We start from the raw sequence: 14,636 nt of genomic DNA, 5'->3' as shown, positions 1-14,636 counted from the left end.
TTCTCTCCTTCTTAAAATTCATAATAAAAGTATTTTTAATATCTGAATATTCAGTGCAGTGAATAAATTAATTAATAAACTTGTCAATAAGAGCATGCCAGCCATGACAGTTATACTTTGATACCAATTCAGTTTCAGGTATCAAAAAATGATCCCATATTCTGGATCATTTCTTGAAAATGATTCAAATATTTGGATTAATTTGATACCTTATATCGAATCAAAACGTTGCATTCCAAAATGATACCATCAATTTTACAGGGAATTCGTTTTTTGAATTCAAAAAAGGAATTATAAATAGAAAAAGTAGAACAAATCTGTAACTTCATTTCACTTACATATTCACTTTCACTTTCGCCCCAAACGAAATGAATGCGATAATGAAAGTGAAGTTAAATAATAAAATTATAGAAAGACAAATTTTATTTAAAAAAAAATGTTATTTTCTTCTTGCAGATCGTGAAATTGGAATTTTTTTTTTTTTTTTTTTTGCAAAAATGTCACGAATATCATTGCTGCTCATTGGAGCTTGTATGATGACCATTTTCAATATGGGAAATTGTGAGCTTTATACGGCTTTGGCTGATATGGAGGAATTATTGGAGACGGAAGCTGTTCTGATTGACACACTTCATGGCTATATACAAGCACAGGAGCAACGATTGGCAACTCTTCGTAGGTAAGTAACATTCGTATATATATAATATGACCCTAAACCTTTTGTTTCATCACTCAGATAATACTCTACTGATCTTCTTCGCACACACATATACACATTGAATTCACCACGTAACTTTCAACGATAAAAAGAGAGAAAGAAGCTTTAAAAGCATTTCTTACCTTCGATTCTAGAGGGTCATTGAGGAGTTGAAAAACTTTTATTTTTATGTGCTTCCCCATTGACTCTGATTCAGGAGAGAAGGTACCACTCAAGTTTAACGGCGAAAGAAGTTTTAAGTTAAACGCACAAAAATTACAAATAGAAGTTTTGTAAATTGAGTGGAAGGTTTTTTTTTCCTCATTGAAGTATTCTTTTAAAATTAAGATTATTTTCCTTTTTAAGGAGGCTTTTAAAAAAAGTGTTTATAATTATTTTTATGGGAAAATATTTTCATTTTTTTGTTGTAACTTTTTTTCCCACCGAGGTCGCAAAAGGTCAGATGTTTTTACGTTTTTGTGACGTGAAAATCTCCTTAGCATCTTTTGCCTCAAGCTAAAGAAATACATTTTGATGTGTATTTATTTTATTTACTCGTTAAGGAAAGCTTATAAACGATCTTGGAAGAAAGCTCAAGTATGTATAGGTATATATATATATATATATATACTCATCCCTTTTGGTTTTTAGTCTTTTGCTTTTGCCACCATCTTCCAACGCTTCCTGGTGTTTTTCTCTTTCCCAGAGGTGCGATTTGGCAAAATGCCCAGACTCTTTTGCGCTGCTTTGCTTCTCTCATTCCCATTCTAAGAAAACCGTTAAGATTGTGAATATTGTACTTCACCTTCTCGAAATTTTGATTTTTTTTTTTAAATCAACCAATTTCTAATTTGTCAAAAATTTCCCCAATAATGAAAAAAAAAATATATATATATATATAACAAACTGCCGGGGAAAAAAAACAATAGAATATGAAAAATTTCCCTAGGGCAAACGAACATTTATCTCAAAAAAAAAAAAAAAAAAAAATACAACCCTGGCAATATTTATTCAATGAAAATAATAGTATAAAATGCAAAAAGTTGTACATCTGTAAATAAACCCTAAATCTGATAAATCTGACAAACATTTCATATCAAAGCCAATTTCACTGTATATATATATATATATATATATATATATATATATATATATATATATATATATATATATATATATAAAATAAATACCTGCGAAACAAAATGAAGATTATCTCTCAAATCGTAAATTTAACTCTACGTGCAATTTTTAACTTTTAAACTAATTATTCGATAATATGGTAAATGATACACTGATCATATTATTCTACAAAATTCTCTCCGCATCTCTATTATTATTGAATTAATTAAATGAAATTTTAATCTTTAATTATATTCTCCATTTTGATGAAGCAAAATGTTATTTAAAGTTTGAATTAAATCATTTATTTAATTTAATTAATTAAATTAGATTATAAATAAAAAAAAATTATGAATTTCATTTATAATTTTTAAAAACTAATAAATTATGTTTAAAACTTAAAGAGCAATGTTATCGTAATTTTAATGTTTAAATATTATAATTAAGTATATATATATATATATATATATATATCGACTAAAGCAGACAAAAATTTATTATTATTTAAAAATCAAATACCATCGCGTATATCGACAGATAATCTTCATTCTCTCTCTCTCTCTCTCTCTTATATATTTATATATTCAAATATTCTTAATATTCTCTCATCTGTACTTATATTGCATTAATTTTTCATTTATCTAGAAAAAAATTGATTTTAATATTATAATTTATTTAAAACATATTTTAGAAAATTTTATCCATTAGATAAGGAAGTTAGAAATTTTTTGAAAAAATATTCGAGTTATATATAAAATCACGTACAATTTTTGTATATGCCAATAATTCACAAATTTATCGACACATTGGTGTTTACAGATTTTTGTGTACAGCCATTTACTCATGTGGTTATTTCGTATTTCTTCATTACAATCTAGTCACGTATAGCTGTTCTTTTGAATATAGGAATCATCTATATATATATGGTGATACTTGGCATCATATTCGTTTTTATTCAACTTCCAATCCTACATCGATTTCCCTATCGTTTTATAGAAGAAATATAAAATGAAATTCAAAAAAAAAAATTTTTTCTTCATTTTAAAAAGTGAAATTTAAAAAAATACACAGAAAATTAAAAGGCATTAAAATAAGCTTATTATTTTAATCCAATTTTGCTTATTTTAATACCAAAATTAATTAAAATAAGCAAAATTGGATTAAAATAATAAGCATTGCAGCTTATTTTAATATCATATAACTTTCTGTGTAATGATTCATTATTTTATTTGATGAGAGCACGTATTCAAAATGTGAATAAAATCAAAATTGTCGAAGATTCTTAATATAATTGAAAAAAAAAATAACAAACAGTAGTCTAAAACCACTCTTACTGAGTCTATTCAGAAGCAAATGAAAAGTGAGGTTAACGTCACGTGATCTCCAGGAGTGTCTCACAATTGATAAGGCCCCTAATTATTTTCGCCATTATTTCCAAAAATTTTAGTAAGAATTTGTTGTTTATTTTTCTTCCTCGTCACAGTTTTTTTTTTTTTATATATTACAACTTTTGATTAAAATTTAACATGAAATTCTGATTCAAGATACAATTTCTACGATATTACTTGTTTGGCAGTAAATTTTTATCATCGTAGATTCGAGTGAAATATTGAACACACCGAGTGGATGTAATACGACTACTAGGCGCGCTCGCATCTATATATATATATATATATATATATGGGTTGGGTGTTTTCGTCCAACATCCTTGAATCTTCCTTTAATATCGAATCCCTCGTTTTGAATTCGGTATAAAGTTTTGAGCGCGCGTGACTGGAGCCAGTCGAACTTCTCCAATCGCTCCCAACCAACATACAAGACGTAATACCATCTTGGTATAAACTCGATGAACTAACTCCAGACTCTCTCTCTCTCTGTCTCTCTTTCTCTCTCTCTTTCTCTCGCATCGGACCCACGCCACAGGGTGGCAATTTCATCTCGCACCAATACTCGACAATGATAATTGCGAGCTCACTTTCGAATTCTGATAATAATCACGCAGATGAGATTATATTGGAGAGAAGTTTCCTATACATATATATACATATATTCCTGAGAAGAGATTATGTTCTGATCCTAAAAATAGAATTTTGGCTCTCATTTATAATCATCAAAATTGTTTTCGTCGAAAATTACTTTCAGAAATTGCGAAGAAAAAAAAAAATTATTTCCTTCTGCGTCAGGAATACATCTTGAAAAATTACAAAACAAAATGGTAAAAATTATCCCACATAGCACGTAAAGAGTGTAAGGTTACTGCAAGATTGCACAGTAAGATTGCCATGCAATTTTTCTCGGCAACCTTATGGCAAGCTTTGCGCAAGTTTGCGGAATATAACAAAAAATTTTTTTTTGGGGGGGGGAGGAAATTAATTTTTGTACATACATTGAGCACCAATTCCTGGGAGGTCAAAAAAATTTACTGCGCAGCCGTAAGTGCTTATGATTGCAAGTGCGCATAGTCCTCATTTTCAATGCAAACTTCTCTGCTGATTAGGTAAGGTTATTTGGCAACCTTGCACCAACCTTGCTACAAGCTTACCGTGCAAGCTTACTGAGCAATCTTGCAATAATCTTACTGTGCAATCTTGCAACAACCTTACACTTGTAATCTTTTGAGAAGCTTACCATGCAATCTTGCGATAATCTTACTTTGCAATCTTGCAGTAACCTTACACTGCAATCTTTTGACAAGCTCACCATGCAAGCTTGGGTTAGGTGGGACATTTGAAGCTTGCTGCAATCTTGCGGTAAACTTGCCATGCAAGGTTGGCAATATTGCGCGGCAATGATGCTGCAAGCTTACCTGCTATCTGGGATATGCTTAAATTAATCAATAGACTCTTTAGAAACTCAACTAAAATCTCCATTGAACTCACTGAAGAAAGTTAATAATAAAAAAAATTTAGAAAAGATTCAAAATTAAAGTATTTATTTAAAAATTGGTTTCTTTAAAAAAATTATCCTTACAAAATTAATTGCAGAGCATATTGAAGGAGAATATATATATATATACAGTAAATTATATATCAAAGCTGTTACTGGCAGTTACATTATATAACGCAAGACACATTGGTAGTATACACAATTACCGACAGGAGTAATAAACCCCATGCCTGAAGTGTCACACAGTTTTACACTAAAGCAACTGTACATAATCATTTCACCATTAAAGATTAAAATCACTTTTTCAAGTATAAAAAAAAATTATATACCTACCCTATTATAAGAAAAAACCCCTTTTCTTGAAACACTATAAATCGTCAAGATTTTTTTTTTTTTTTTTAATGCTTTCAAATTGGAACAACTTTAGAATTTTTCTATCGAAAAAAAGTATTTATTATTTTTTATAATTTAAACTTATATTGGGAGGAAAAAATGAAGATTAAAAAAAAAAAAAGTAATTTAAATTCTTATTAACGAAGAGACTATTCACGACTCGTCGTGTTCGAATGTTGCATTTCAAGTTGGTTTCAATTAGAAGTTTTAATTCCTTACCGCGCCTCCTCTTCACTGCGGTTACCTAAATGACGAGCGTGGAATTTCTATTAAAGTCGACAATACACTATGCCATTATCTTTTGCGACGAGATGAAATTTATTTTAAATATTTAATTTACCAAAAAAATGCACTATTATTTCGAGAATAAATATTTAGTGCTAATTTTTTAAAATATTTTTATTACGTAAAAAAAAAAATTTTCCCTGTAATTTATAGTTTTAAACAAAACTACTAATTTAAGTAGTAAAATATTTTGCTAAACAAATATCTGTAAGGTATATATATATATATATATATATATATATAGTGATGAATGCAAATGCCGTTGAATAAGTAATTTTTTTTCTGAGTGGAACTGTATTTTTTATCAGAGACTGTCTGCGGTTTTTTCTATTTTTTACACTACACCCATAAACACAAGTTTTGAAAACTAGTTCAATATATATAATTCCCGACAGTGATGGCTTTTTGCTATATTTTCTATAAATAAAACAAAAAAAAAAAAAATGGTTATTATAACCATGGTTAAAAATAACGTAATGTTCACAGATGAACAAAATTTCTATTTCTAGCAAGGAATAAAGGGGCGAATTCTGCTATTGTTATTTATATGGATGTATTGGCAAACAACAAAGGGAAATTGTGAAAATTTGAATTGCACTTTAGACTAACAAACCCGCATAAACTAGTCATTCGTAGTATCGAAATGCGACCATGCACACTCGAATGGTTACGCAGAATTTTTGCATCCCAAGAGTAAAGAAGAGAGAGAGAGAAAAAAAAAGAGAGTTTGTTTCGTAAATAATAAAAAAAAAAAACTGAATAGGATGAAAAAAAATTTATTTCAGTTACTACTCAGGTGCGCGTGTATTCAAGCGATATTTTCGGCTCTACAAAGCGTTAACGATCGTCCAATAATTTCAACGTGCTTCGTTAATTCTGTAAAACGGAAAGCCTGACATGGCAGCAGGAGATGTCGTTCCGGTTTCCGGAGCGATAGGTACCTGCCTGCTTCTGTCTCACTTCTCCCGGGAATCAATGGTAATTGCCGACCTATCGTTCGTCCTGCCAATCTAACATTTGCTCTTCTCGGTGCAAAAAAAAAACAGACACACACACACATACACAGAGACAAGATTTATACGATTTCTAACTCCGTTTAACGACCTCGATTTTTGGTCTTGATTCAACACATTTTTCCAATTTAATCCGATTTTACAAACGTACAATGTCAGCGAAATGTTTGAACTATTTTATCGCGCCTCATATGCGTCAATTTTGCACGAATTTATATTTTTTTGTCGTTATTTAAAAAAAAAAAAGGAATTTTTACTTAACACGTCTAGTAACGATTGTATTTGTACTTCTGTCGCAAGAAAAAATTACTTAAAAAATGCACAAATTGGATTGGTTGTTCACAACCTGTCTGATTGTGGATAACCAATCAGCATCAATCAAAGGATCTTATATCCGACGCTTCACAGCAGGGTTGGGTACGTAAATTACCTAAGGTAATCTACGTATGTTCTTTACACGTAAAATAGTAAATTACGTCTACAGTTTTCTACGTACATAATTTACATCCTCTTATGAATCGTCACCGCGATTGAAACGGTAAGCCGAATCATGCGTAATAATATAACCTCAAAACCCTGCCAACACGTGATTTGTGAACCTGTTGTAAAACTTTGGTGAAAAATTGTAAAATAAAAACCATTTAAAATGAACAGAGGCGGCGGCAGGTCCAAACACTCATCTTGGGACAATTTGAATTTTAAAATGATTAAAACAAATGGACAATATGAAGCACTTTGCTTAGTATGTCAACACCTATTAAAAAATACAGCTGAAAAAGATTAAACAATTTATCACGGTTTTATTGTCTAATTTTGTGCGCTCAAAGTTAAAGTCCTTTGTATGGAATTGAACTTCTTTTTTTTGGAGCCATTTTAAATTCATTGTATTTTAATTAATTTATAACAATCACAGGCACTAGGCAGGCCACAAGAAGAAACACAAGAATAAACAATAATCAATCCAATAAGGGCAGGCCTGAATAAGGGGTTATGTTTTGCTGCACTCCGCGTGTTTATCAGACGCCATATTTAAAATGTAAATTACCCCAGTTTTTTTTACAGTTTTCTACGTAAATTACTTATTTTACGTAAACAACGTCAACAACCCTGCTTCACAGTCAGACCTTTTTAGGTTATGTTTAGTGATAGTTTCACCTTGATTGTACGTTTATAAAATCAGTTTTTATTCCAGTTGAATTAATAAAGGGTTTTATCAAAAAATAACTTGGCGTAATCAAGTATTCTAAGATTCTAAGAATCATTATCATTAAAAATCTTTCTATAAGCAAAAAACATTATTCAATAATATAAAATTCCTCACGTCTCCCTATTCTAAATTGTCATTAAACGATTTAAAATCTCCAAAAGTGGTTGTTCTCAATTTAAATAAAAATCGATTGCATACGAATTGACGTGCGAAAAAAAAGACGTGTCTATAACTTTTTCTGTTAAATAAACTTGTAGGAAAAAATTCTATTTTATAAATATTATATAATTATTTCGCAAAATTGTTATCAATAAATATAAAATAAATTTGTTAGTATAAAAAAAAAAGCTAGATGAAAACAATATTGTTTTGTATATATAATTTTCCGGTAGTCATGTTCCGATTAAAACATTTTACGGATGGGAATCTCCCGCATATAGAAAGCATCAGAATGGCGATGCACGTATATAGGAAAATTACCATTCCCTCTCTCTTACACTCTCGTTAACGACTCACCCGCGCTCACGTCGAAAGCATAGGCTCTTCTGAAAATCGAGTTTAGGGAAGTTCACGTTTCATGATCGAAATTTCTAAATGCTTTTCAGTGAAACCCTCCTTCCCCCTTCCTATGGCCATTTTCACCATGGAAAGCGACGACAATCGGGCGATTAGCCGTGAAACGGCTTTACGGCTGAATTTGCATACGGCTTCGACGATTAAACGACACACGATCGAGACTATATAGCGAGAGAAGCGCAAAGGTCGATAAAATAGAGAAAAAAAAAAAAACCATAAAAAGAAAGGTGTCGCCAAAGTATAAAGATTATTTTCTATTTTATAAACGGCTATTTGCTCTAATTCTTAATTATCTAAATAACGCTCTCAATGTTCTATATAGTTTGTAATTGTCGAAAGAACTCATTGAGAACTCCAGCTGCAACTAAAGATCCACTTTTCTTTTACGAGGAGAATTGAATCGAGTGGTTTGGGATTTGGAAAAAAAAACGAGACATGTTTTCACTCTCATAATGTGGCATGTACAATGTATTTCGATGTATTTACACATATAACACAATATGATATCATCATACGTACGTCTTTCAGTATTTTTCCATTTGAAAAATTTTCTAAATGTTTTCAATTTTTTTTTTGTTTTTTTTTGTTTTTTTTTTATTTTTTTATTTACTTTTCTTTTTTTATTTTACTACAAATAGAAATATAAATCACTCTTCTTGCACTAATTTCTAAATACTTTGTTTCAAGCTTTTTTTAAAAAAAAAAAAACTCTAGCAGAAGAAAAAATTCTAAAAAAAAAAAAAACATCGTGCACTCTTTATAAATTGAAAAAAAAAAATATTACAATAATTTATGAAAAAATGTAATTCTAAAAGACTGTTTCATTAATAAATCAATTCAATACGTGAAAATACATATACAATGAAAGATTTACATTTGGTTATTTATTTTATGTGAGAGTTCTTCGTTCGGACCAATCGACCGCACAATGTATTACCGGATAACTCACTGGCATTGTCACATATTCGACAAATAATGGTTGCGGTGGATTTCTTGGTACAAATTCCTCAGCCAATGGATTTAATGCCTTTTCTTCTTTAACTTGTGAAATTGAAATTAAATGATGATTAAGTCTATCCTCATCAACGCCATGTGTTGTTGCCGATTTGAAAAATTGTTGCCACAATGTACGACAGCATCCAACTGTTAATAATGCAACAGGATCGCCAACAATTGCAACAAGACATTTTGCACGTGTCACTGCTGTATTTAATAATCGTGGATTTGTCAAAAAACCATAATCAGTAATATTAACTTCGGCCGTATGACGACTGCAATGACGTGTACGTACTGTACTTATAAAAACGGCAGTAAATTGTTTTCCTTGAACATTTAGTACACGCTCGACATTCACCTCTTGTAGTCTATGTTTTCTTAATTCATTACGTATTCTATACACCTGTTCCATATAGTGGGCCAACACACCAATTGAACCCTCGCCATAGGGTCCCCATCTTTGTTTTGGCCAATTGCGCTTTAAATCATCAACGCGCGCCACTAATTCCGCCACTTCTTCATTATTAAAAAATCCAGTTGAATTATTTCCCTGAAATTAAGCAAAATCATTGAATTAGTTTGAACCAAAAATAGATTCGAAAAACAGGAAATTACAGAAACATGAACAACAGACCTTAACTTCCTGTCCCTCAACGGCATAGAACATAAGTGGTGTTTGCAATGGATGTTTATGTAAAACAGCTCCCGCTTCAACTTGACCACCGTAAAAAAGTTGTGATGTCAATTTAACAATATCAGCATGTGCACGATAATTTTTGCACAATTGAATTCTACATGGATGATTTTGTTTATAAGTTAAATGTAGTCTCTCAAGAAGACTGGTACCAAGTCCACGTTCTCTTGCCAAATCACTGTAAACCTCAGGTGCCAATTGCATTTGATCGCCAGCAAGTACAATGCGCGTTCTCTCATTCGCTAAAGCCAATGCTGTTAAGGCTTCACATTCAAGTGCCTGTGCCGCTTCATCGATAACAATGTGCGATGGCTCCAAATCAAGGGGTGTCAAACAACTCGATGTTGCAAGAGTAGTAATGATCAAACCACATTCAGCAATGTCCTCTTTTGTTGGCTCACGAAATCGACCACTTTGATCAGTCAAAGTGTAATCACGTACCACTGCATGTACCTGATTCAATCCAAAAAAAAAGAAAGAAAGAAACTTTAATAATCTAAAATCAAAACAATATTTTAATAGAAATTACCGTATTTCTTCCTCGACCTTTGTAATAAATCCTCACTGGTTTCAATCGTGGATTTTGTGATTCTTGATACCAACTGTGAAAGAAATCCTTTACATACAAATCAGCAGCACTATTACTTTGTGTGCAAAGAATTATTTTACTTGTTGGATCATCAAGTAATAAAATTCTCAATGTTTCAGCAATTGTTGATGTTTTTCCAGTGCCAAATGGTCCTAATAATAATATTGGTGGTAAAATATCATCCTTCGGTGCCATTATCACAGCTACGGCTTTTTTTTGCTTATCATTTAGTACATATGTTTGTACCATTTTATCCCATCTTTTATTCCATACATAATGCTCCTCACCGTATTTATGTGTTGAACTTGGAAATACAATTTTTGTATCTGGTAGACAATCTATTGCTCTATGCCATTCACAAAATGGTAAACGATTTAATAAAAATTGTACTTGAACTTTAAGATCGGTATCTGCTTTAAATCCAAGTTTTTCCACACATTCTTTTGATAGACGTGCATAAATTGTATGGGTACATTTATCTTCAACATGCGCTTCAAATACCATATCATTTTCAGTGAATTTCGGTGGATTCTCACCAATTGGCCTAATCACAATACTATTGCAACCACGTAGAAATAAACGGCCACATTTTGTATCTTCTGTTAATTCTCTTCCCAAAGGAAGCTATGGATAAAACAAAAAGAAAAAAATACCTCCATATTTATATATATATATAAGAAAATTTTGATACAAAAAGTCTTAATTTTTCATATTTCAATTTATTGATTATGAACAAGAATTTAAGCAAAATCTCAACGGCATTTAATTTTTTTTTTAAAAAAAAGTTGATATTCATAATCAATATGTGGAAATACTCAAGTTTTAATCAAATTTTTGAATTAAACTTCAACTTTATTAGGGTCAGTTGGGCTTAATCGAAACTAGTTATTTCAGTTAAAAAAAAAATTTTGTTAAATAAATACGGCCTCAAATCTTATTGGGGGGTGATTAAGGTTTGATGCCGTATTTATTTAAAAAAAAATTTTTTATTTAACTGAAATAACTACTGTTTCGATTTATCCCAACTGACACTAAATCAAAAATTTTAATGAGGGTGATTCACACCTGTGCAAAAAGTTCGCTGGGCGGTGCATATTTGGCAAGGCTAGATCCATCGGTATCAGAATGAAGAATATAATTATTGGACAATCTCAATTGTGCAGCTTCATTATACCTTGCAACTTGTTCATGTCTTGCTAATTCTTCAACAGTAACCAATTCATGTAGTCGTCCTTTATAATTACTTGGCGTTAATGTTCTTTCAGTTAATGTTGAATGTGTTAAAAAAAAATGTTCCGTCTCAGGATATGGATAGGCTTTATCTAAATATTCTTCACGTGGATCTTTTGCTGTTACAAATGGTGAACTAAAGGGTACAAAATTTTTATGTGTCTTACTTAATAGACGTTGATTTAAATTCAATACATATTGACTTGCATCATTTAGCCTCTGTAGATCTTCAATTGGTACGCAATCAATACAAATTTTTCTTAATATCACTGGACGTTCTTTACCAAAATAAAAGAATATATTTTGTCGATAAGTACCATAATCAGATGATTTAAAATTTACTTCAATTTGATAATCATTATCAAAATTTCCAATACGAGTTGGCCCATGATCGGAACATTTTAATTGCCATTCTTTACCATTACAAACACCCTGACATTTTTGTCCTGTTTTTTCAATTATCACTCCTTTAAGGATGAAATTTTTCTGATGACTGTCCATTGAGAGTGCAACATTTTGAAGTTGTTTTTCTATTGATCAACATTTGAGACAAACAAAAAAAAAAAAAAAGACAATTTTAGTGTCATCAAATATATAAAGCTTGGAAAGATTCCCCGGAAAGTGCCGCCTGGAGGTACTATCAGAATTCCGCCGGAACTTCCAACGTAATTCCGATTAATTTTTTTCAAAATTTTTCGAGTTCTAATTCCGTCGGAATTCCGTCAGAATTTCGTCGGAACTCCTTTGGAATCCAATTGGAAATTCTTTGGAACTCCGATGGAATTCCAACGGAAGTATGTTGGAAGTTCCGGCGGAATTCTGATAGAACCTCCAGGGGGCACTTTCCGGAGAATCTTTCCAAGTGGGAGAGAAATATATATAATCCAATTTTGCTTATTTTAATTTATTTTGATATTAAAATAAGCAAAATTGAATTAAAATAATAAGCGTTGCAGCTTATTTTAATAACTTATAATTTTTTTGTGTATTAATTAATCGTCTAATTTAACAGCAATCTTTTTTTTTCGAAATTCTAAACACAGAAAATTAAAAGGCATTAAAATAAGCTGCAACGCTTCTTATTTTAATCCAATTTTGCTTATTTTAATCCATTTTGCTATTAAAATAAGCAAAATTAGATTAAAATAAGAAGCGTTGTAGCTTATTTTAATGCTTATTTTAATTTTCTGTGAATATATCAGATAGAACAAGATGCAAATTCTTATCTCATAATCACCAAAAGTGATTTGATTTATTTGTGTTTACCTTTGAATGTTATGAGTGAATGACAAACTGTTTTAAAAAAATTGAAGGAGAAAAATTTATTTCCAAAAATACAAAATTAAATTGCAAATAAACAATTATAACATATATGAAAAAAACTTTTACAAAAATTTTTAAAATTTAAGATAAAACTCAATATTTTAATATATAAATATAATGACTTAATTCTAAATAAATTCTAAATAAAATTTAATCTCTCAACAGCAATTGATATTTCAGATATATCTTATACAGATATCCAAGGGATATTCGAAGGCTTTCGGAGCTTAATTTACAAAAGCCTTCGAATATCCCTAGGACATTCAAAAAAATATCCTCAATATTTGGATGTTGTTAGGGATTTTTTGAAAAAAAAAAATAATTCTTCTACATGTATTATATCTTGTAAAACAATTCCCAAATAAGAAGAGATTGATTAAAAAATATTTAATTTTGAATAATTTGAATCAAGTTAAATGTAATTTTTGAAATATTTTTTTTTTTTTTTTAAATCATTTTTAATCAATTTCTTCTTACTGAAAATCAATTTAACTCAAAAGTGATTGTTATCAATATTGATTGGTAACAAAAGGAGATGAGAAGAGACAATGAAAGAAAAAAAAAGAAAAAAATGTATATTAAATGTTGTTTAAATGATTAATAATGTAAATAAATATAAAAATTCTCATTCTCTCTCACCGTGTCCACGAATTTTGATTTTCAAACTTCTGTCGTTGATTTTCTCAGTTATTCTAAAATTTAATTTACTATCCGGTTCTTCAATAACAACATCACTAGGATTATTTGCTCTCATCCATTTTCGTTGAAGGGATTTTCCGAAATTTGGATATGACATAATTTCGTTTGAAATACAATTATTATCGGCCATGGTAGCCATAAGTAAGGTTGATGATCTTGGAACGAGCGCAGTGTGTGTGTGTGGGGGGGAGGATGATGTTGTGGGGAAGGGAAATATATTGTTGGAAGATATATATATATATATATATGTATATGTATATGTATATATGTATATACGTAAGCAAAACTTCACAAATCGCGTGTATCCAATGAAACACCCAAAAAAAAAGTCTAAAATTCTTTTCGAATAATGAGAATATCACATTTTCTAATGGGTTTGAACGCGTTTTTAATGAAATATAATGCGGAACGACGACATTTTAAAACAACGCGATACACCTTCTTTCTAGACACTGTGCGCCGCTGCCAACAGAAATTGTTAAAGATGGCACTCGGGGCGACTCTTTTCATGATGCGCATGCGTCACTAACTAATACGATGCGATCTATCAGCGAGGAATAGAAGGTGAAGTCATTTTAACGATCCCTACTGTACCGAGAATGGAAATAGTGGAATTTCTCTCTTACTAACATTTAATGTAGCTGTTAAAAAAAAATAAATTAGTTGATTTTTTATTTTTGTTATTATTATTAGTAAAAAAAAACTGAAGGAAAGTGGAATAAAAAATAGATTGAGTAAATATATGGTTATGGAATAAAAAAACAAATCGTAAAAATAAAGGACAAAGTCAAAATGGGCAAATGAAACTGGAAACGAAAAAAACTGTTGGGAATTTGTTATACATATAGGTTAAGAATTTGCATTATGTTATAATTAGGATATAAGTTTTATAGTATTAGACTCCTCTAATGTAGCGTATATATAATATT

General features: G+C 30.4%; 2 protein-coding genes across 5 annotated transcripts in view; one reads left to right on the top strand and one right to left on the bottom strand.

The window, feature by feature from the left end:
- LOC127280752 (prolyl 4-hydroxylase subunit alpha-1) overlaps nt 1-14,636 on the top strand; it is a 157,688-nt gene that overhangs the window by 118,980 nt on the left and 24,072 nt on the right. For all 4 annotated transcript variants that reach the window (XM_051303997.1, XM_051303993.1, XM_051303996.1 and 1 more), the window contains one exon: nt 457-679. In XM_051303997.1, coding sequence (XP_051159954.1) covers nt 498-679 — 182 coding nt within the window. In that variant the 5' untranslated portion in view covers nt 457-497. The remainder of the gene's footprint in view (nt 1-456; nt 680-14,636) is intronic.
- LOC127280748 (probable helicase with zinc finger domain) lies at nt 8,617-14,190 on the bottom strand. The gene is made up of 5 exons (XM_051303984.1): nt 13,648-14,190; nt 11,521-12,215; nt 10,396-11,079; nt 9,807-10,319; nt 8,617-9,722 (listed from the first exon to the last, which is right to left on the bottom strand). The coding sequence occupies exons 1-5, from the start codon at nt 13,844-13,846 to the stop codon at nt 9,066-9,068; spliced, it is 2,748 nt and encodes a 915-aa protein (XP_051159941.1). The 5' UTR covers nt 13,847-14,190; the 3' UTR covers nt 8,617-9,065.

The sequence above is a fragment of the Leptopilina boulardi genome, unplaced genomic scaffold (assembly GCF_019393585.1).
Source record: "Leptopilina boulardi isolate dan_hultmark-lab unplaced genomic scaffold, ZJU_Lbou_2.1 LbouV2_249, whole genome shotgun sequence".
In the NCBI taxonomy this organism is placed as follows: Eukaryota; Metazoa; Arthropoda; class Insecta; order Hymenoptera; family Figitidae; genus Leptopilina; species Leptopilina boulardi.
This window is presented reverse-complemented; position numbering and strand designations above follow the sequence as displayed.

Bases quoted from the DNA above. Each gene is read 5' to 3' on its own strand.
- LOC127280748 (XM_051303984.1), bottom strand. From the start codon at position 13,846: ATGGCTACCATGGCCGATAATAATTGTATTTCAAACGAAATTATGTCA. The intron at 12,216-13,647 runs GTGAGAGAGAAT...GTTGATCAATAG, and splicing joins AATCAAAATTCGTGGACACG to AAAAACAACTTCAAAATGTT. The intron at 11,080-11,520 runs GTGTGAATCACC...TTTTATCCATAG, and splicing joins CCAGCGAACTTTTTGCACAG to CTTCCTTTGGGAAGAGAATT.